This window comes from Ranitomeya imitator, chromosome 1 (assembly GCF_032444005.1).
Source record: "Ranitomeya imitator isolate aRanImi1 chromosome 1, aRanImi1.pri, whole genome shotgun sequence".
Classification (NCBI taxonomy): Eukaryota; Metazoa; Chordata; class Amphibia; order Anura; family Dendrobatidae; genus Ranitomeya; species Ranitomeya imitator.
The window spans coordinates 724,713,698-724,736,592 of record NC_091282.1 but is presented as its reverse complement, the minus strand read 5'-3'; the positions used below and the strand labels follow the sequence as shown (position 1 = coordinate 724,736,592).

The following is a 22,895-nucleotide window of genomic DNA, read 5'->3' as shown; positions in this document are numbered from 1 at the left end:
GGGGTAAGGATATAACGAAATCCTTCTTGGTTCGGCAAGTTGTTCGGGGTTGGAAGAAAGGCTGGAAGGCTTCGGACGGTCGCCGACCCGTATCTTATGAGGTGCTCTCAGCCATTGAGCGGAAGTTGCAAGAGGTGTGTTTTTCCGAATGGGAAGTGGTTCTGTTCTGTGCAGCCTTTTCTTTGGCCTTCTTTGGGGCATTTCGGTTAGGTGAGTTGGTTAGCCCGTCCGTTAACAAAATACCTTTTTTACTAAGAGAAAACGTGGATGTCGAAGGGAATAAGGTGGTAGTGTTTATTAAGGCTTCCAAAACGGACGTGTATGGGAAAGGGTGCAAAGTGGTGTTGTTCAATGTTGAAGGATCCCCGGTGTGCCCGGAGGCATCCGTGAAGAAGTACATGGCAAAGGGCGGGGTGTTAGACGAGCCATTCTTGGTGCACGAAAATGGGTCTTTCTTGTCCCGTTTTCAGTTTATTTCTGTTTTTAGGAAATGTTTGGCAGCAGCGGGCTTACCTGCAACACAATATAGTGGTCACTCCTTCAGGATCGGGGCAGCGACTGAGGCCGCTAGGTGGGGCCTTGGTGAGGATGTGGTTCAGAGAATTGGGAGGTGGGAATCTTCAAGATTCCAGTCGTATGTTCGCCCAAACCTATTGTGAGTTAGAAGCTGTGTTAAGTTAATTGTTTGTTGCCTTTCTTTCTGTGTTGCAGGGCCTGATCCGATGCTCGTCTGGATCATGGGGCATTCGTATGTTGTATGGGCTGCGTTGCGTGCTGCGGTTCGTCCGGACGGTCGTCAGTTGGGTCTTTCTCGAGAGACAGTGACTTTACGATGGATCGGTAAAAGGGGGATGGTGTGGAAGGAATGGTTACCTGAATTTCATCGTTTTGTTAGACTGGATAGAGTGCCGGAGATCGTGGTGATACATTTAGGGGGGAATGATTTGGCTAAACGGTCTTGTAGGGAGCTGATTAAGGATATCAAATTCGATATCCTGAGGTTCTGGGTCATGTTTCCAAAAGTGTTGTTGGTGTGGTCCGACATCATTCCCCGTAAAAGATGGAGAGGTGCTAGATCACACGAGGGGGTGAACAGGGCCCGGATTAAAATAAACAGGGCCATATCTCGGTTTATGGTGAGGAATGGCGCGTTGGCCGTGAGACATGTGGACTTGGAATCGGGTCAAGGAGCTTACTGGAGAGCTGATGGCGTGCACCTGAACGCGGTGGGTAATGATATGTGGTGTTTGGCTATCCGTAGTGGCATTGAATTAAGCTTGAAGGTGTGGAGGGACATGAATGGCTAAGGTGTCAGGCCATTCGTGTTCGTGGCGGGGGTGGAGGTCCTCGAAGTCGGTGGAAATGGTAAATCGTGGTTCAATGGGGTGGGGATCTTGAGAGGTCCTGGACACCCCATGAGAGAATTTAACAAGGCGCGGTACGGTTATTCCGCGTGAGGTGGATTTATGGACCCCTGGCATGGGGGTGGGTTCGGTGGACCAGGATTGGTTGTTATCTATCCCTGAGCTGGTGCTTTACGGCTGGGGGTAAGACTCATCCTGGGCTGAACATTGTGGAGTTTTTGGGATACTGAGTTTTTTATAACTTTGGGGCTTCGAGGACCGCCCCTCCTATTCTGGGTTGTCATAAAAGTTCTGTTATCTTTTATTTAATAAAATGGCTGCTGTGGCCAATTAAATCCAACATATGTCTCCGTCTGCTGTTTTGAGTACGTTAGAAGTTTATTCTTTAGATTGTTAAGAGATCTGTTTTAGGGGGTTGGGGTAAATTTTTCCAGGTCACGGAACTCACGTATACCCTATGTCAAGAAAGGCCGTACTGGGGGCCCACGGCACGTAAAGGGAGGCCGCCATGACGGGGTTACGTGGGACCTGGGGAGCTGGAGCAGTTAGAAGGGATACGGTGGTAAGGGGTTAACTGGGAACTTGAGGGGTGGCTTTAGGGGCATTTTTTGAAAATAAGGGGTGGAACTAGGGGACTGTGGGGAGGGGGCACATAAAAAGGGGCACGCTCCTCACGCAGGCATCCATTTTAGGTGCCTGCGTGACAAGTGAGGAATCTCCCGCCCACCCTCCCTTTTTTGGTTAGGGTAATGGGGGGGGTGAAGTCGGCATATGTGGGCTTTTGGAGTATTGTTTTAAGAGGCGTCTAAATGTATTTATTTTGTTATGTGAATGCTGTCAGGGTATTGTCACGGCAGTTGGCGGGGGTGGAGGTCCTCGAAGTCGGTGGAAATGGTAAATCGTGGTTCAATGGGGTGGGGATCTTGAGAGGTCCTGGACACCCCATGAGAGAATTTAACAAGGTGCGGTACGGTTATTCCGCGTGAGGTGGATTTATGGACCCCTGGCATGGGGGTGGGTTCGGTGGACCAGGATTGGTTGTTATCTATCCCTGAGCTGGTGCTTTACGGCTGGGGGTAAGACTCATCCTGGGCTGAACATTGTGGAGTTTTTGGGATACTGAGTTTTTTATAACTTTGGGGCTTCGAGGACCGCCCCTCCTATTCTGGGTTGTCATAAAAGTTCTGTTATCTTTTATTTAATAAAATGGCTGCTGTGGCCAATTAAATCCAACATATGTCTCCGTCTGCTGTTTTGAGTACGTTAGAAGTTTATTCTTTAGATTGTTAAGAGATCTGTTTTAGGGGGTTGGGGTAAATTTTTCCAGGTCACGGAACTCACGTATACCCTATGTCATGCAGTGACTCTCTCAAAGAGCACACAGGAGCGTTCGACCGAGTGCGTGGAGGAGAGAGCTGCCAGCCAAACCATTGTGAGGCCAACAGCTAGCTAAAGTGTATTGGGAGGGTGAGAGAAGGGGTTTTAGGTTGTGTTCAGACAAGTGTTTTTTTTTTTTTTGTTTGTGTGCTTCTAAAACCTCCTAATAAAGGGAGCATTTCCTGAAACCCTTTCTAACTGAAAAACTTATTTATTTATTTTTTTCTGTGCAGTTTTAAGGAGTCTTTGAAGCGTTGTTTTTTTTTTTGTTTTGTTTTTTACAGCCTTTTGCCTTAAGGTGTGAAATTTGGATTGAATTTCATGAGGACGTGAACGTCTTCAGTCTTTTGAGCTTTTTTTCCTGCTCTTCAGGTTTTGAAAAATACTTGGTGGGAAAAAGAGACTATAAACAGTAAAGTGGACTAACAGCGCAACAAGTGGGAAGAGTCTTACAAGATTCTCTAAGGAATTTTTGGGAGCTGATCCTCCATTGCGTGATCTTAGCCCAACATAATGATATCTGTTCGCATCTTGTTGGGGAGGACACCACATTCATAAACTGGAGTTGTCTTCATCAGACATCCCTGAGATTTTAAAAACTTTCTCTCAGTCACAATTGTGCACCTCTTACATAGTAATTGCTGCCCAAAACGGTCATCATGTAATTTACAAGGTAATATGGCACTTTAGCACATTTTTCTTTAACATGTTCATTTACTAAACGTGTCAGAGAGAAACTGAGGAGAAATACCTCATTATTCAGATGAGCGTAACGAGCCGGTGAGATGCCGTGAATGTGCGTGATTACACTGAGAATACTAATACATTCATTAAATAGGAGATGCTGGAAGGGGCTGTGTACCGACTTGTCCTCATCACATGGGAGCATACAGATATCATAAATGTACTTTTGTGCTTGTTACGTAGTTATGAGACTGTGAAAGAGCATGTTGCCACCTATTCAGAAGTCTGTTTTGTTTTCTTTCTTTTTTTTTGGGAGGGGGGGGTTGCTTTACATTTGCGATAGATTGTTTGAGTTGGGACCTCCTGGGTCATCATGTCCAACCCCCTGCTCAATGCAGGATTCAATAAACCATCTCGGACAGCTGTCTGTCCAGCCTCTGTTTGAAGACTTCCATTGAAGGAGAACTCACCACCTCACATGGCAGCCTGTTCCACTCATTGATCACCCTAATTGTAAAAAAGTTTTTTCTAATATTTAATCTGTATCTTCTCCTTTTCGGTTTTGGTCCATTGCTTCTCATGTTTCCATGTGCAAATGAGAATAATGATGATCCTTCTACACTGTGACAGCCCTTCAGATATTTGTAGACAGCTATTAAGTCTCCCCTTAGCCTTCCTTTTTTGCAAGCTAAACATTCTCAGTTCCTTTAATCATTTCTCGTAGGACATACCGGTACTTTGCAGTCCACTACCCATCCTGGTAGCTGTTCTCTGAACTCGCCCCAGCTTTTCGATTCTTTTTTTTAAAAACGTGGTGCCTAGAACTGAACACAGTATTCCAGATGAGGCCTGATCAGTCTGTGATCTATTAGTATTCCCAGGTCTTTTTCACACGTGCTGTTGCTTAGTTCTTTTCCTCCTATTCAGTAGATATAATTTTAGTTTTTCATGCCCAGTTATAGAAACTTGCATTTCTCCCTGTTAAATACCATTCTGCTGCCCATTGTTCAAGCTTATCTATATCCTTCTGAATCCTTTCTCTGTTTTCTCTAGTGTTACATAGATCAAATTGCTTTTGTCAGTGTGTTGGATCCAAATTTGATCCGCTATTGAGCCGTGTGTACTTCTAACATCAGTATGGCACTCGTTTTTTTTTAAGACCTCATTCAGACGTCCGATTTTTGCGTACGAGTGCTATCTGTGGTCTAGTACCAATAGATCTGCAGAAAATCGGGGAGACGGAGGATAAAAATTGACACTGCAAGTCTATGGCTCTTTGAAAAACTTTGACTGTATGACATCCAAGCACGGTTCTATTTTTCAAGGACTGTCAGAATGGAGAAGGGGGAGGAATTTTTTTTTTTTTACGTTTCTTCACGTGCGAGAAAATCTGATGACTCTCAGACCACACTCTGAAAAGAATTATCTGTCCGTTTTTCTCATATGTTGAAAAATCAGATGTCTGAATGAGTGCTAATGTAAAGAAAAAAATTTCAAGGTTCTCCTATTTTTTTTTTTGTTTAAACAGTAAAGATTGATTACACTCAGATTACACACCGCATCCATGTGCTGTCTGTGTTTTATTTTTCACAAACTTACTGATTTTACTGGTAAGTTTGATCCGTGACTTAAACCAAAAAAATAGACATTTGGACACGGTATGGTTTCTTCCCTGAGAAACATGAATAGAATATATATGTGAAAAATGGACATCAGAATAGGTCATACCACATGAGTTATGTGCCCACACTAGCTGACTCCATACATCCATTCAGTTCTGTGATAACGTGATAACTCAATTTCGCTGTATATCCATAAATGGCTGGTTAGTCCATATAATTATTTTAATATTTTGGATTATTGGGCGTTTATTATATATTTACATGATTAGAAAATCCAGTAATTCGTCAGTAATTTGGCTCCTATAATGTATTCTCACCATGTGTTACTGCGGGATGTCTATAATGTATGGAAAATGCCATTAAACCTTGCCTTGGAGAAGTGTCCATAGATTGCTGCCAGACCTCACATTCACTATTCTTTAGCATTAGCGATTAGCATTAGATCAGTGTGTCCAGCCTTAATGACTTTGCTATTTTCCTGTAGCTACTTTGTTTCGTAGCCTCGTCACACTTAGATTTGGTACATTGTGCCAACAAACACGTCCGCACTTGCCAACTTGAGAAAACAATATCTCGGCTGCACAAGATTTCACTAAAAGCAACATTAGCAGCAGGGATTTTAGTATGAAGCTGTGGATCACATAGTGTAAGTGTTCATGAATGGACATGGACGTGATCATTATATAACACGCGACATTTTTGTTTTATATCCGCTAAAGCAGTTGCAGAATGTGCGGATCACAAATATCCTGTCTATTACTAGCTGTAGAATGAGTTAACAGAGAATCTGTCAGTGAGCTCATTTTTGACAATCCAGTGGGAGAGTTTCTCATTCTCACGTCGGTCTTTTTCTGAGCTCCTCCGCCTCTCAGCTGATTTATGACCACAGACCACATCAAAGTTGAATGAGCAGGGATATAAAGATTCTGGAAAAACCAACAGTGCATATTTTTTAATGAAACATTAAATTGAAGTAAAAAAAAATTTAAAAAATCACACTTTCTCTTTCAGGTAATATAATGTGGAACCGTGAGCTATCTGCACACTTATCACACACAGATCAGCGTAAACCAATACACTTAATCTAGTCTCCTCTACTTTACTGACGTTCCAGTGCTTAGTTGGATAGGCCAACTCCTGTATCTGTCTGCCATGTGCAGGCAAGGCTAGCCCAAAAAAGGCAAAACTAGTACAAGCGAAAATCTAGTAGGCATGAATTGCCTATTAATTGGTTTGCTGTATCATACTGCAGACCCCTCTACCAGAAGCAAATTTGGTGGTTACACTAGTAGTACCCTAAAGTCCAACCTTATTGGGAAACTCAAAATTGGTAGATTCATCAAAGTGTAATATTGGCGCTACAACTGCTACACCATCTGTCTGTCCAGGTATTGTATCTGGCATTGCAGTTCAAACCCAAAAGTAGCTCTCCAAACATCCCCAGCACTACTCCCTTACACTCAATTCCATGCAAACAGGCATACTCCTTGATATCGATGTTTCTCACAATTCAAAGTAGACAGATTCCAAGTATCACGTTCCAAAGAAAGAAGTGGCACTCACGAACATTTCTGTTCCTTATTGTCTAGATAACCGGCATACAAAGAAAAACATCAAAGGGACAGGAGGTGAAAAAATTGCGATCTTTTTGCACCTTCTGTTCTTCTGAATTTTATACGCTGAATGTTTAGAGAAGTCACTGAAACGTTGGTGAGTAGGGTTGAGCGAAACGGAACGGACAAATTCAAAAATCGCCGACTTTCGGCTACCCGATCCTAGTGTGGAGTCAGCCATGAGGTTGGCGATCAGCGTGCAAAAATCGAGTTTCGTATGACGTTTTTAGCGCCATTTTTCAGCCAATGAAGGAGGACGCAGAGTGTGGGCAGCGTGATGACATAGGTCTTGGTCCTCACCATCTTAGAGAAGGGCATGACAGTGATTGGCTTGCTTTCTGCGGCGTCACATGGGCTATAAAGGGGCGTTCCCGCCGACCGCCATCTTATTTCTGCCGATCGTAACATAGGGAGAGGTTGCTGCAGCTGCATCAGAAGAAGGGATATAGTTAGGGAGGGAAGATTAACCCCAAACTGCTTGTGCTGTAGCGATTTCCACTGTCCAACACCACCATTTGTTTGCAGGAACAGTGGAGGCTATATTTTTGTGCATCAGCTCTGCAGCTTATTAGGCTGCCTTATAAGGCTCCCTGATAGCTGCATTGCTGTGTGTACGCTGCTGTGCAAACCAACTGCTTTTTTAAAAGCAAAAATCCTGTTGCTCCTTTCTGCACAATTCTCTTGTTTATTTGTCCACACTTTTGTGTGCAGCAGTCCTTTTTACTGCTGCCATACTTGTCCTGAAATCATTGTAGGGAGATTGAAATTGTACTACAGTCCTTGTATTTTTTCATATATTCCAGCCACTTTCTGCCACTTACATTGTGTAGTGTTATACACTGGGCCTGAGTTTTGGTTCAGACTCCCCCAAAAAAAGGGAGTTTCAAATTCTCACAAAGTGGATATACTTCAGTCCTGTTAGTTTGTCGTATATCAGCCAGCCACTTTCTGCCACTTAGATTGCGTTGTTTTATGCACAGGGCCTGAGTTTTGGTTCAGTCTCCCCCCCCCCCCAAAAAAAAGGGAGATTTAAATTCTCAACAAGTTTATATACACCTTAAGCCTTGTTTTACAGTACCATATAACGGTTGTTATTTTGGTTAGATTTTCCAAAAAATGAGGAAGTCAGGTGGAAGAGCCCGTGGGCGGTGGTTGCCAGCTGGTACTGATGGTGGTGGTGCATCTGGTGGTAGTGGCAAAAGCACAAAGCTGGAGGTGTTGAGCCAGCGTTCGAGTGCCGTTTGCCTGGACAGGTGGGTGCTCCCACTCTTGGGCGACGGCACTGGCACAGGGTCCCTCATAGTACAATGAAGTGTCTCTGACGGTGGTGGTGCACAACCAACGTCGGACACACCGTCGTAATATGAGGGGCCCTGCGCCAGTACCGCCGCCCACGAGAGAGTGTTCCCCCCAGCTCGAACAGTGCTCTACCACTTGCAATACTTACCTCTCCCTGCTCCACCACTGTTTAGTCTGTGCTGTTAAATCCTTCAATGGCACTGCCAATACAAATTTTTTGAAATGATAGATGATAGTTAAAATATACAGGGGCCCTGGCCTCCATTTAGACCAGTTAATACTTTGCGCCTACTACCACTGTCTGCTACTCAGCAGAGGAGCCCACCCCTGTACCTAGCTATGCCACCTGTTTAGTCCTGTGACCAATTTTGAACTGCAGTTAGCCTACTTTTTTTTATTGTGGGCCTCTCATTACAGTTTTTTTTTTTTACTGTGTCAGCCTCTCATTACAGTTGTCCTCCACTGAACAAAGCTATGCCGCCTGTTTAGTCCTGTTACCAATTTTGAACTGCATTTAGCCTACTTTATTATTTGGGCCTACTAACTGTGTCTGCCACTCATTACAGTTGTCCTCCACTGAACAAAGCTATGCCGCCTGTTTAGTCCTGTTGCCAATTTTGAACTGCATTTAGCCCACTTTATTATTTGGGCCTATATCTGTGTTTCCTCCTCATCCTGCCCATTGCCCAGCCACTGCTAGATGAGTCTGCTGGTACATTGACCCAGACCACTACTTTCCACTTGCACTCTACACAGCCTGAATCTGACCCTAATGAAAGTCAGGTTCCCCTTCCCGCACATTATACCACCTTACACGGGGACAAAGAGGAAGGTGCAGATGAAAGTGCAGGTTCCTTCATCAGGTGGGGGGGGCATACTCGTTGGCGATGTCACTGGCACAGGGCCCCTCATAGTATGCAAAAGTGTCTCTGGCAGTGGGAGGCGCCTCCCGCCATCAAACACACCGCCGTACTATGAGGGGCCCTGTGCTAGTGCCAACGAGTGGGCCCCCCCCTGCTTGCTCAGGATCACAGCACTTGCAAAGTTGAAATACTTACCTCTCCCTGCTCCACCGCTGTGACGTATTCCGCGTTTCCTGGGCCCACGAAAATCTTGAGCCAGCCCTACCCCCCATAACTTTAGCCAAATGACCCCCAGTTTTCAATGCCCAACTATTATTATAAAGTAAATTAAGATTGACAAGCTTAAGAAATAAGAATTGATGTTTTTGGCATTAAAATGGGCACTGTAGGTGTTTTCCTGTCCTCCACTCACTGCCGACTTTGATTCCCCATTGACTTGCATTGGGTTGCGTGTTTCAGTCGGCCATCGACTTTTCGCAATAATCGGCCGATTTCACCCCACCCGACTTTTGACAAAGTCGGGTTTCGCGAAAAAAGTAAAAGTAATTTCTTTGAAATGAAATACTTGGAATCTGTCCACTTTAAGTGTGAAAAACACAGATATAAAAAAAAAAAAAGGTTCTCTCGCCAACATTTCAGTGCTTTACTCTCTAGATATTCAGTATACAAAGAAGAAGTTCAGTGGGACAGTAGGTGCAAAAAACGTGTATTTTCTGCAGCTCTTGTTCTGCTGAACTTTTTAATTGCATGCTGAAAGTTTAGAGAATAGAGCATAGAAAAGTTGGCGAGTGCCGCTTCTTTCTTTGGAATGTGATAGCAAAACCGTCTGTTTTTTTGTTTAGAGAATTAAGCAGTGAAACATTGGTGCATGCCACTACTTTCTTTGAAATGTGATATTTGGAATCTGTGTACATTGAAGTGTGAAAAACAACGATATCAAGAAGTGGCACTCACCAACGTTTTAGTGCTTTCATCTCAAGATATTCAATATGCGAAGAATAAAGTTCAGTGGGGCAGTAAGTGCAAAAAATTGCCATCTTTCAGGTTATCCTGTTCTGCTGAATCTTTTGAATGGATGTCGACTGTTTAGTGAATAAAGCACTGGTGAGTGCCGCTTCTTTCTTTGGAATGTGATATCAAAAGTGTTTCTGTAATAATAAGCAAACTCTTCTAATTTTGGTCAACCCCTTTAACTGTTGATGTGGTCTGTGACTGACGGCACTGGATCACATACATTGCAAAAGTGCCATTTTTCTTTATTTAGCGTGCCTTGATGTGCAGTTACGACCGAGGAAGGTTTAATTTATATCCAGATCTGTACAGAGAGACAACATACAATGGATGAAGAGGACATGACCAACAATATTTACAGTCCGCTTTTCCTCTTTTTTCCAATTGCTACGTGAGACTAACGCCCCATATTGAGTTAGCGGGGCTCATGTGTTTGTGGAAGAAGAGAATAATGTGACTCTGAGCAGAACCTGGAAATGTTTTTGAACATGAAGGCAGGTTGTTCAGCCCACAGACGGGATGCTGCTGTCATTGTGACTGCAGGCGGTGAATCTTCAAGTGCGCAGGAGTGGAATTTAGTATGAATGATCAACATGGAAGAGACTGCGGAGAACTTGGCAGATGGATCTGGAGGGCAATTGTGAAAAATGCAGTTTTATATTTTGCTTGTGCGTAGCTGGGAATGAGAACTGGTATGTTTTTTTTCTTATTCACTAAGTATATACTACAAGGTTCTGCGGGTTGGCTGCAAACATGACTATACAAGCATGTAGTATTAAAAGGGCACGCTCACAAGAATCGTTACGTAGCGCCTGGACTTTTTCCTCAAATTTGTGTAGTAAATCTGCATGTGGATTTTTCCAGTGAATTAACGTGGATTTCACTAATTTCTTTGCGAGGGGTGAAATGTGCTATAAAAATCTGAAAGAATTGACATACAATGGATTTAAAAAAATAAACGCGTAGTTGTAGTTTGTGTACTTATTTCTTCTGCAGCATGTGGATGAGTTTTCTAAAATCTATTCTTTGCTGCTAGTTAAAGAGTGGCCACTACTTTTTTTTTTTTTTTTATATTGATGGCCTATCCTTAAGATAAGCCACGAATATCTGATTGATGTGGGGACGACACTCGGCACCCAGTCGCCAAGCTGTACTGTAATGACTGGAAGTTCTCAAATGATGCCGAAATCCAGCAGCTCTGTGATTTATATGGTGGCTGGGTGCTGGCGATATACCGCCTACTTAAATTACTAGGGGTGGATCTGTAGTACACGGCCGCGACTACTATAGTTTTGACGGATTTACTGTGTGCCTCCAGCATCAAAGATCTGACCACCGCCACCTATAACAACTGATCGAAACGGGTGCTGCAAGGGGCCATCAATGAAAAAACTAGTGACTAACCTGGGACTTTTTCTATTAGCCCAACTACATAATATAGTCTTCCTCACTGGCAGACTTGGTGGCAGATTTAGTGCGGGTACTGCTAGTGGCAGACACACACAGAAGAGGCCCCTCTGCAAGAAATATATATGGGCCCTTTGCAGTTCACTTGCTTTGGCCTCCTAACTTTTTGGGCACCATTGCAACTACACAGGTTGCACCAATGGTATGTCCGTCCCCAGCTACTACACGGGAAATGTTTGGCCAAACTAATCTACAAGAGGACATTCAGGAGCCGAGACTTCAGGACGGCTGATTTTTTACAAGGATTGGCTGCCATTGTTGTTCCCATTAAACATTTTAGAAGGCTTTTAGTCTGATGTCTGGTCTAGAACTGACTACAATACCACTGCGTAACTAGACATATGTATTATATAGGTCTGGGGAAAATCAGATGAGAATTGGTTGCTAAAGGGGTTATCCGGCCATACTTTCCTGTCTGATTTGTCAATTTCACTCTTAGGCGTGTAGTTGCAGAACTATCTGAAGCCCAGAAAGTATTATGCAGGGGTACAGGTAATTGGAATAACACCCATGCATAATATTATCTGGGAATTGTATGTTTGCTAAGTTCAACAACTATTTTGCCAAGTTGGAGCTTTTTGTGCACAACCCCTTCAACCATATTTTCTGTGAATCGATAGGAATCATGGGACACGGCTGAATAAAATGTTTCCTCACTAGACACAAGAGAACATTCTGCGATAGATAGATAGATAGATAGATAGATAGATAGATAGATAGATAGATAGATAGATAGATAGATAGATTATACACTTACATACCGTGGGTGAAATAAGTATTGAATACATCACCGGCTTTCTAAGCAAATTTATTTCTAAAGGTGCTATTGACATGAAATTCTCACCAGATGTCAGTAACAAACGATCCGATCTACATGCGCAAATAAAACTAAACCTTAGATTTCCATAAATTAAGATGTGTAATAAAGAGAAGTAACTCAGGTAGAAAGTATTGAATACATGAAGAATGAGAGGTGCAAAAAGCCATAACACAAGCTGAAATCTATCAGAAATTAGAAAGCAATCCTGCAACATAGCGATAAATAATATCAGCTGGTTCAGTTGATGGCCTATGGAAAGGTGTCTCATTATCATGGTGCCACAAAAGAAACCTCTCATGATGGGTAAAATCAGTGAGCTGCCTCAAGACCTTTGCAACCTTATTGTTGCAAAACTTACTGATGGCATTGGTTACAGAAGAATTTCTAAACTACTGAAGCTTCCAGTAAGCTTGTTGGGGCCATAATCTGGAAGGGGAAGGAACATTATTTCACCATAAACCGTCCATGACCAGGTGCTCCCCACAAGATTTCAGACAGAGGAGTGAAAAGAATTATCAGAAGAGTTGTCTAATAGCCAAGTTCTTGGGTTGTTACCAATAACTGGTAAGAATGTCATGCCAATAGCCCCTTGAAAAAAATATATACTTAGAGAATTGGTGATGAATCGCCCCCACGTAAGGGCAATGGGGTACTCGGTACCGGGTCCTTCAGTTCCCTTAGCGAGGATGTCACGGTGGCCCGACCCGGACTGTGGCCCTATGAGGGGCGCCCAATAAAAGGCAAAGTTCGTAGATAACGGTAGTGTTCGTGACGCCACGTGTGGTATTCGGTCAGAGTGACCGACGCTGCTTAGGGGTCCGCTGGGGTGATGGAATGGCAGCTAGATGGTATACCTTCGCACAGGTGAAGTAGAACCCTAGGGCTTCCCAGGAGTGTAGATGATGATGGTGGATGGTGCAAGGCGCAGTGAATAGCGAGGAAACAATGGGTGCAGTCTCTTTACCTTTACTGAAGGCTTCAGCATCCACAGTCCAGGGTCCCGGATGACAGGGTAGGCAGAGTCCGGCCGGTCTGATGGCAATTCCAGAGTCCCCTTATCCAGGTGGAAATCAGTAGCCTTCCCCTTGCGCACAGTAACGTAGTAGGTCCCTACTTGCATTAGGTACCATAAGGTCCTCACTGTTGTTACTTCTCTCTCTCTGTCCCCCAGATGGATAGGACAAACCCGTATGACGGTGGTGGCCTGAGGCTATTTTATAGGGACCCTAGTGACGCCCCTCCTCCGCGATTGCCACCGTGTCTGCTTAGGTGTTTAGGTCGGACAGCCAACTTGGAATAGACTGCCCTGCCGGATTCTGAAGTAAAGCGTAGAGTCTATTACTCCCTCGGTGTTCCAGCCACCGGATCTGCGCTTCAGATGGAGGCAGCCTGCTTCTAGCTGGTCTCCCACTGATGTTTCACTCCTGTTGCTATGACTTCTGTGCTCACTCACTACAGCACAATTCCTTTCTTAGGATGCTGCCACGTGGGTTGCAGGCGCAGCTCCGTGTCCTTCTTTCTTACTGAGCCGCTGATGTTCTTCCTTTTTCCTCTGTCTGACTGACAGGAATTTCCTGGGCCAAGCCCAGTCTGCTTCTCTCCCTCTCCTTCCGACTCCTGACTCACTCTCCCTTCAACTGCCTGACTTCCTAACCAACCCACCAGTTTTACCCTATGTGAGTGGCCTAGTAGATAGAACCCTTAACTCCCCCTGGTGGACTGGAGTGTGAAGTGTGTGTGTGGCTGTGATACCTGGCAGGGTGAACTCCTTTGGTGCCATCAGACGTAACATCACTCTCCCTGGATGAAGAACGACATAACTGCAACGACCAGGACTCTGGGGCGCTGCAGTGACATGTTCAATACTTATATATAGAGATTTTAATGCTCAGAAGCAGCATCCATAAGTATCTCTTCCCTGCCTTAAGAATATTGTCAGATATCTTGAGCCTCATAATTGTTTTTTGCTTCTTATTTTTCTTTTTTCATTTATCCCAGTCTCTCCGGTTTGTCTTGGTGACGTCTTTTCTGGCTTTTGCTGTTAATTTGTATGAGTGACATCATTAAGAGCTGTGACAGAAATAATAATCCAAAAATATGCAATGACTAACGGAATCCTCTGTATCCCACCTCCTACTTCTCCCCCCAGTAATGACAGTGTTGTAGAGCACAGAGAGGGGAAGACTGTAATAAGCAGATCAACATGCAAATAATTACTGACTGAGCCTGGATTCTGCGTTCTCATTTACATGCAAAATTGCAAAGTACTATTTAAAATATGATTAAAAGTTCAGTATTTCAAACTGTTAATGGTTTTGTTTCTGAAGAGCTACAAGCAGATCTGTGCAATGTGCCGCCGTCATTAAACTGACACTACAGGGAATTTTATATGTTGACCTGCAAGGGGAATATTAGGTAACTGCATTCTTGGCAACTTTTGAAAAGTGGCATGCAGAATGCCATATTGAATTTTTTTTATGGCATCCGTCCCCCACCTAAGCCATTGGAATGGTACAAATGACCCCCTTCATAACGAAAAAGGAATAAAGACCACAACAAATTCCCTAAATCTACACAGTCACCAAAATTACATTCACATTCCCCTACCCAGGAGTGTAACGACAAAAGGTGCATGGGTTACAGTCGCACCCAGGCTCTGGAGACTAAAGGTACTGTCACACATAACGATATCGTTAACGATATCGTTGCTTTTTGTGACGTAGCAACGATATCGTTAAGGAAATCGTTATGTGTGACCCTGCTGGGAGATCGTTGGTCGCTGAGGAAAGTCCAGAACTTTATTTCGTCGCTGGACTTCCCGCTGACATCGCTGAATCGGCGTGTGTGACACCGATCCAGCGATGTCTTCACTGGTAACCAGGGTAAACATCGAGTTACTAAGCGCCGGGCCGCGCTTAGTAACCCGATGTTTACCCTGGTTACCAGCGTAAACGTTAAAAAAACAAACACTACATACTTACCTTCAGCTGTCTGTCCCCGGCGCTGTGCTTCTCTGCACTCCTCCTGCATCCTGTGTCAGTGCCGGCCAGCCAGAAAGCACAGCGGTGATGTCACCGCTCTGCTTTCCGGCTGACCGGCGCTGACAGTGCAGAGGAAAGCAGAGCGCCGGAGGACAGACAGCTGAAGGTAAGTATGTAGTGTTTGTTTTTTTAACGTTTATGCTGGTAACCAGGGTAAACATCGGGTTACTAAGCGCGGCCCTGCGCTTAGTAACCCAATGTTTACCCTGGTTACCGGGGACCTCGGGATCGTTGGTCGCTGGAGAGCTGTCTGTGTGACAGCTCTCCAGCGACCAAACAGCGACGCTGCAGCGATCGACATCGTTGTCGGTATCGCTGCAGCGTCGCTAAGTGTGACGGTACCTTAAGGGGCCCAAAAATGTCTCTTTGGCCTATATGAAAAGCACAATAGTATTAAAAACCTGCAATAATTGGGGCCCCATTGGCGCACTTGCATTGGGGCCCATGAGCTTCAAGTTACAACACTGCCCCTAACCTTTCCCAAATTAACACAGACAGAATGTATGCGTGATTGACTGCTCCACTCAACTGGTGGCGTATATTGGTATACCACTTTAAAGGGGTTGTCCAGCATTGCAGTCACCCAGCATGCATTGTGGCTGGTGCCAGGTGCAGTGACTACAATGTGAGATTTGCATACATGTGGTCACATGCTGACTAGACCTAGACTCAATACAAGTGAAGCGAGGTTAAACACATCTAGACGGATTGTGGACATAAATGTGCAAATCTCATATTTGTGGTCACATGACCGTTCGCTCCTGGCACCAGAGAATCCTCAAAACGTACAGAATGAGCGCTATGAGAAATCACAGGTCTGCAGTTGGAGTGCCCCCAGACGCAGGGCCGCGGGTTACTTGGTACCGGTCCTCTCTGTCTCAGTTCTGGGGTTGTCACGGTGGCTGGACCCGGTCCGTGACCCTGCTAAGGGGCGTCCAATGAAAGGTGATACGAGTCTGTCAAGGTTTTGTGAAGCCACCTGTGGTATTCGGTCAGGGTGACCGACGCTGCTTGGGGCCCACTGGGGTGAGGTGATGGCAACTAGATGGTATACCTTCCCACAGGTGAAGTATGTCCCCAGGGCTTCCCAGTAAGGTGGATAGTGATGGTGTGAGGTGCAGACAATAACGAGGACACAGAGTTGCCCCGTTGTGGCCAAAGAGGAGCTGGTAGAACCTGATACTGGATTTACAGGTGGATGGCCCGATCCAGTTTCCGATGGAAGAAGACCTTCTTTCACAAGGACCAATCCGTCTCCTAGATGCTCACAAATGGAATCTGGCGGCATGGCTACTGAGGCCAGGTGTTGAGAGCCAAAGGACTTGCAGAACCAGTGGTTTCCACACTTCAAAAATCCAGGAAACCAGTAACCAATGCTATATACAATAAAGCCTGGAAGAAATTCTCATCATTTTGTCTTCCCGAAATACCAGATCCCTTCAATCCGAATTTATCACAAATTATAGACTTTCTGCAAAGAGGCTTAGAAATAGGCCTCAGTCCTAGCACCCTAAAAGTCCAAGTTTCTGCCCTCAGTTCAATATTTGAATCATCGCTGGATTAAGAGGTTCTGGTGACTGGTGACTTCAGGATCCTCAATCCAGAGCACAGTTAACAGGGCTGTCTGAGACCGGCCGGTCCGAAGGCACATCCAGAGTTCCCTTTGCAGGTGGAAATCGTTGCCTACCACTAGCGCCTGTGTGTTGTAGTGCTTCCCTGCTGAGCATTCGGGATAGTCCTCACAACTTCTGTTCTGTTTCTTTCTCGTTCTTTCTATTCTCTGTCCCCCAGGTTTGTTATGGCTAGGACGCACCCTTTTGACGGGAAGGCTCGGAGCTCTTCCGGGACCCTAGAGATGCCCCTCTCCATGCATTGCCTATGTCTGCTTAGGTGATGTACGGTAGACAGCCAACCTATAATCAACTGTCCTGCGGTATTTGAAGTAAGGCATAAAGTCAGTTACTTCCTCGGTGTTCTGGGCACCGGCTACGCGCCTCAGTAGGATGTTGCCGTTCTCCGGGCACGACTCCTACTGGCTCTCCTTTGTGCTTGATCTCGTTTCTCACTGTCCACAATATCCTTCGCTTCGTGTCCTTTCTAAGGATACCGCCGCAAGGTAGTGCAGGTGCGGCTCCGTAACGTTCTATCCTTGTCGCTAGGTGTCTGCCAGGTTCCCACGCCTGACAGGGACTCCCCTGAATCTTCCCCCGCAACACCCCCTGCCACGGGATGTTGCCTGAACAAAACCCAGTCAGCTTCTAACTAACTTCCTATCCAACCCCTAGTTTTACCAGTGTGAGTAGTGGCCTAATAAATAAAACCCTTTGCTCCCCCTAGTGGCCGGAGTGTGAAGTGTAATGTGTGCTGGTGGTACCTGGTCAGGAGAATTCCTTTAGTGCCATCAGACGTACCATCACTCCCCTTAGTGGCAGAGCGATACTATTGCAACGACCAGGTCTCTGGGGCGCTGCACAGTCACTTAGTACTCAAAGGCAAAGCTACCCCTTTAAGGATCTATAGTGTAGAGCACACCTTGGAAATATGCATTTCAGGGATCACAGTAAATGAATTAATGACAATGGTTTGTTGACCCTTGTAACCAATTTTTTATGTAATAAATTGGACTTGTATTGATTTTTAATAAGCAAAGTTTAAAGGGATTGTCTTAAAGTAGTTTTTTGCTATCTAATCCTAGAGCAGCAAAATATAGAGCCTGATTCCAGTTATGCGTCACTGCTTGGTGTAGTTTTGATAGAATCTCTGTTTTCTTTGTTGCAGAGCTCAAATGCTGAGCTGTCTATAACTCCACCCACACCCCTGATTGGCAGCTTCCTGTGTACATAGTCCGCAAGCTGCCAATCAGTGGTGAGGGCTGGGTTACACAGATCATCCGGACTACCTGGCATGTGAGACCTAGTCAGGCAGTGATAATCTCTTGCTGATAAAACACTGATTGAATTAAAACTACAACACACAGCCAAATAAGTGATACATCACTGGAATCAGGCTCACTTGCTTTATATTGGATGAAATAGCAAAAATCTGCTGACAGATTCCCTTTTAGGAGACATTTGCCTATGTGGAGAGACACTAACAAGATCTAGATTTTCACTTAATTTTATTCCGCTTTGATCTCATCTATTCAGGAAACTCCTCTGGACTGCAGTTTATAGGTCGTGGGTACAACCTAACCGTTTCTCAAGGACATGAAGCCAAGCTGAACTGCAGTTTATTGGGCATGGAGCTGCCAGAGATCCAGTGGTTGAAGGATGGCGTTGCCGTGCAGAGTGCCGACCAAATGTACATCCCTGTGATTGAAGACCATTGGATCAGCTTCCTCAGGTGCAGTATCTGGCCCTGGCATCTGGAAATAATGGCCTGCTTATTATTACCAGACATAAGCAGATGATACAAATGTCTCCTTATTTAGGCAGTGGCGTACCCGCACCAGGATAAATATGCAGCTGCCCCACATGGCATGCACAGGGTATTCTTAGAATAGATGGAAATATTGCAGAGGTCGGTTATACTGTGGGCAGCCTTTGATCTCCACAGAAAGGTTTTTCTTGGGCCCATATACGGCCAATCTGTGTGATTTGTGTGCTAGCAGAGACCCCAGATCCTGTCCAACCCTGGTCACATACAGCTTTCTGTCTTGATGTCTATGTCTAATTTATTAATTCCCAGAATAATGAAAGCGATCGGGGATGATAGTGTATTCTAATTTATTTTTTTTAATGGGGAACATGTAGGCATGGGGCAATGGAATTTGTTAAATATCTGTAAAAGCAAAACACAGTTCTTCTCCAAGCGAGGATCAGCCAGCTCAGTGTTAACAAAGTCAACAGTTCAGGTCCTTTAACACAGGCACAAACACTTTTCTAGAGTGTTCCTCACCAGACACTGAACAACTACTGCCTCTGGAGCTCAGCTATTTATGCCCCAGACCACCCCCTGGGGTGGAGATAAGGTGGACATCCTCCCACCCACTCTATGGGAATCCATTAAAAACCAAGCCTTTTATTCAAATTGTCCACTACCTCCTTGCAACACTTAGTGTGCTGAAGGAAAAATGTATGTTTTTCTAGATCACTGAAGCCATGAACCTCAGTGAAACATATCTTCCCTCCAGCAACTTGCCACTGACTTTGTCACACCATCAACATGCTTCTTACACCTCTCAACTGGTATTTCGGAGTACTCTTCTTTTGCAAACTGATCCAGGTCTCTCCTATTCGAAGGTGCCTTCTCCCAGCAGCAATGTTAATATCTCTCCAGAGGTGTTCAATGGGATTTAGATCCAAACTCATTGTTGTCCACTTCAGAACTCTCCAGCGCTTTGTTTCCAACCATTTCTGGGTGCTTCTTGAAATATGTTTGGGGTCTGCTGGAAGGCCCATGACCTAGGATGCAAACCCAGCTTACTGACACTGGGCACAATATTGTGACCTAAAATCCTTTGATAATCTTCAGATTTCATGGTGTCTTGCACACAGTGAAGGCACTCAGTGCCAGAGGCTGCAAGACAACCACAAAATATGATAAGACTCTGTGTAGGAGGGAGGAGCTAGAGGCAGAGCTCCTCCCTCTTACTTTCCCCTCCCCTGTACATAGAATCTTATCAGTACCAACTGTCATCTCCTATCTCAGTAATGGGAAAGTCTGTCTTCACAGATTGTACCCCGTAATTGAGAATTTAAAAAATGTATGAACAGTTCTGGCAGAGAAAGATGCAGATATCTGATACAAAATGTTATAAAGTTTATTATTTTCACATATACTATTGATTTATAGAATAAAAATTAAAACGCTGGTTACGCTTTAAGGAGAACATAAATCCGGTTAAGGCAGACCCTCCAATGTCTTAATGGCGTCTTTTCTGTTTGGTGTAGATGCGGTGACTACCGGGTTTACTTGCATCCTTGTCCATTCAGAGATTTAGAATGAAAGATTAGAAGTTTTAGATTCTTTTCTAAAATTGAATTATTTTAAGATAAAAACTGCATTGGGAGAATGTCAATGGAACTGTAACTACATGCATGGTAACTGTCTATTAAAGGGTAGAAAACCTATTTCAACTACCCTATAATGGCATTCTGCATTAATCGAGGGGGGTCCTCATTCAGGACCTCCATTTACACACTGCGACAGAGTGGCTACAAAAGAGCATCTCTCATACTGGAGGACCTGCTCTACACACACACCGGATTGGTGCCATGTTTCATTTTACGTGTCATTGCACTGCAGGGGGATTAAAGAGATTGTCTGCAGTGGTAACGTCCCATCTACAGCAGCCAATCACTGGTCTTGTCGGTAATGCCAATTTTTGACGGTACAAGCCCTCTGAGACCAATCCTTGGCTGCAGAAGCCAAATATTGTAGACTGATATAACTGCTGCAAGCTTATCAACAAAGACCAGCAGGTAACGCTTGGTTTGTCATTTTACAGTATTACCCACCTGTGCCCCATAGAAACAAAATACAAAACAGTAAAATACTTGAGCCGAGTTCCCCCATGGATTATGACACACATGGTCACATGATTGGGGGTCATCGGTGCATCGGCATGACAACCAGAGGTCTCACTTGAGACCTCTATGGTTGTTGACCCTGGATTGCTATGAGCTCCACCCTGTGGTCAGCGCTCATAGCAATGCAGTAATTCTGCTACATAGGGGCTATCTGAGCATCGCCTCTATGTAGCAGAGCAAATCAAGTTGTGCCAGCTTCTAGTCTCCCATAGAGGCTATTGAAGCATGGCAAAGGTAAAAAAACAAAGTTTTTAAAAATATGAAAAAAAATCTATATATATAATTGCCTAAGGGTTTTTCCGTCTGTCTGTCTGTCTGTCTGTCTGTCCTGGAAATCCCGCGTCTCTGATTGGTCGAGGCCGCCAGGCCTCGACCAATCAGCAACGGGCACAGCGACGATGATGTCATAAAGGACATAGACATCTCACGTTTCTGATTCAGCGACGGGCACAGTATCGACGTAGATGTCATAATGGTTACCATGGCGACGATGATGTCATAAAGGTTGCCTCGACCAATCAGCGAAGGGCACAGTCTGCCGCGAATTCTGGAATCATCATTGTCCATATACTACGGGGACATGCATATTCTAGAATACCCGATGCGTTAGAATCGGGCCACAATCTAGTATACAGTGCCTACAAGTAGTATTCAACCCCTTGCAGATTTAGCAGGTTTACACATTTGGAATTAACTTGGCATTTTGACATTTGGACTGTAGATCAGCCTGGAAGTGTGAAATGCACTGCAGCAAAAAAGAATGTTATTTCTTTGTTTATTTTTTTTTTTAATTGTGAAAAGTCTTTTCAGAGGGTCATTTATTATTCAACCCCTCAACCCACCCGAATTCTGTTTGGTTCCCCTAAAGTATTAAGAAGTAGTTCAGGCACAAAGAACAATGAGCTTCACATGTTTGGATTAATTATCTCTTTTTCCAGCCTTTTCTGACTATTTAAGACCCTCCCCAAACTTGTGAACAGCACTCATACATGGTCAACATGGGAAAGACAAAGGAGCATTCCAAGGCCATCAGAGACAAGATCGTGGAGGGTCACAAGGCTGGCAAGGGGTACAAAACCCTTTCCAAGGAGTTGGGCCTACCTGTCTCCACTGTTGGGAGCATTATCCGGAAGTGGAAGGCTTATGGAACTACTGTTAGCCTTCCACGGCCTGGACAGCCTTTGAAAGTTTCCTCCCGTGCCGAGGCCAGGCTTGTCGGAAGAGTCAAGGCTAACCCAAGGACAACAAGGAAGGAGCTCCGGGAAGATCTCATGGCAGTGGGGACATTGGTTTCAGTCAATACCATAGGTAACGTACTCCACCGCAATGGTCTCCGTTCCAGACGAGCCCGTAAGGTACCTTTACTTTCAAAGCGTCATGTCAAGGCTCGTCTACAGTTTGCTCATGATCAGTTGGAGGACTCTGAGACTGACTGGTTCAAGGTTCTCTGGTCTGATGAGACCAAGATCAAGATCTTTGGTGCCAACCACACACGTGACGTTTGGAGACTGGATGGCACTGCATACGACCCCAAGAATACCATCCCTACAGTCAAGCATGGTTGTGGCAGCATCATGCTGTGGGGCTGTTTCTCAGCCAAGGGGCCTGGCCATCTGGTCCGCATCCATGGGAAGATGGATAGCACGGCCTACCTGGAGATTTTGGCCAAGAACCTCCGCTTCTCCATCAAGGATCTTAAGATGGGTCGTCATTTCATCTTCCAAAAAGACAACGACCCAAAGCACACAGCCAAGAAAACCAAGGCCTAGTTCAAGAGGCAAAAAATCAAGGTGTTGCAGTGGCCTAGTCAGTCTCCTGACCTTAACCCAATTGAAAACTTGTGGAAGGAGCTCAAGATTAAAGTCCACATGAGACACCCAAAGAACCTAAATAACTTGGAGAAGATCTGCATGGAGGAGTGGGCCAAGATGACTCCAGAGACCTGTGCCGGCCTGATCAGGTCTTATAAAAGACGATTATTAGCTGTAATTGCAAACAAATGTTATTCCACAAAATATTAAACCTAGGGGTTGAATAATAATTGACCCACGCTTTTATGTTTAAAATTTATAAAAATTTAACTGAGCAACAAAACTTTTTGGTTTGTAAGATTTATGCATCTGTTAATAAATCCTGCTCTTGTTTGAAGTTTGAAGGCTCTAACTTATTTGCATCTTATTAAACCTGCTAAATCTGCAGGGGG

General features: G+C 44.6%; 1 protein-coding gene across 1 annotated transcript in view; it reads left to right on the top strand.

The window, feature by feature from the left end:
• The window catches only part of TYRO3 (TYRO3 protein tyrosine kinase), a 287,406-nt gene that overhangs the window by 67,896 nt on the left and 196,615 nt on the right, over nucleotides 1–22,895 (top strand). The window contains exon 2 of the mRNA XM_069732534.1: nucleotides 18,308–18,503. Within this exon, the coding sequence (XP_069588635.1) occupies nucleotides 18,308–18,503 (196 nt within the window). The remainder of the gene's footprint in view (nucleotides 1–18,307; nucleotides 18,504–22,895) is intronic.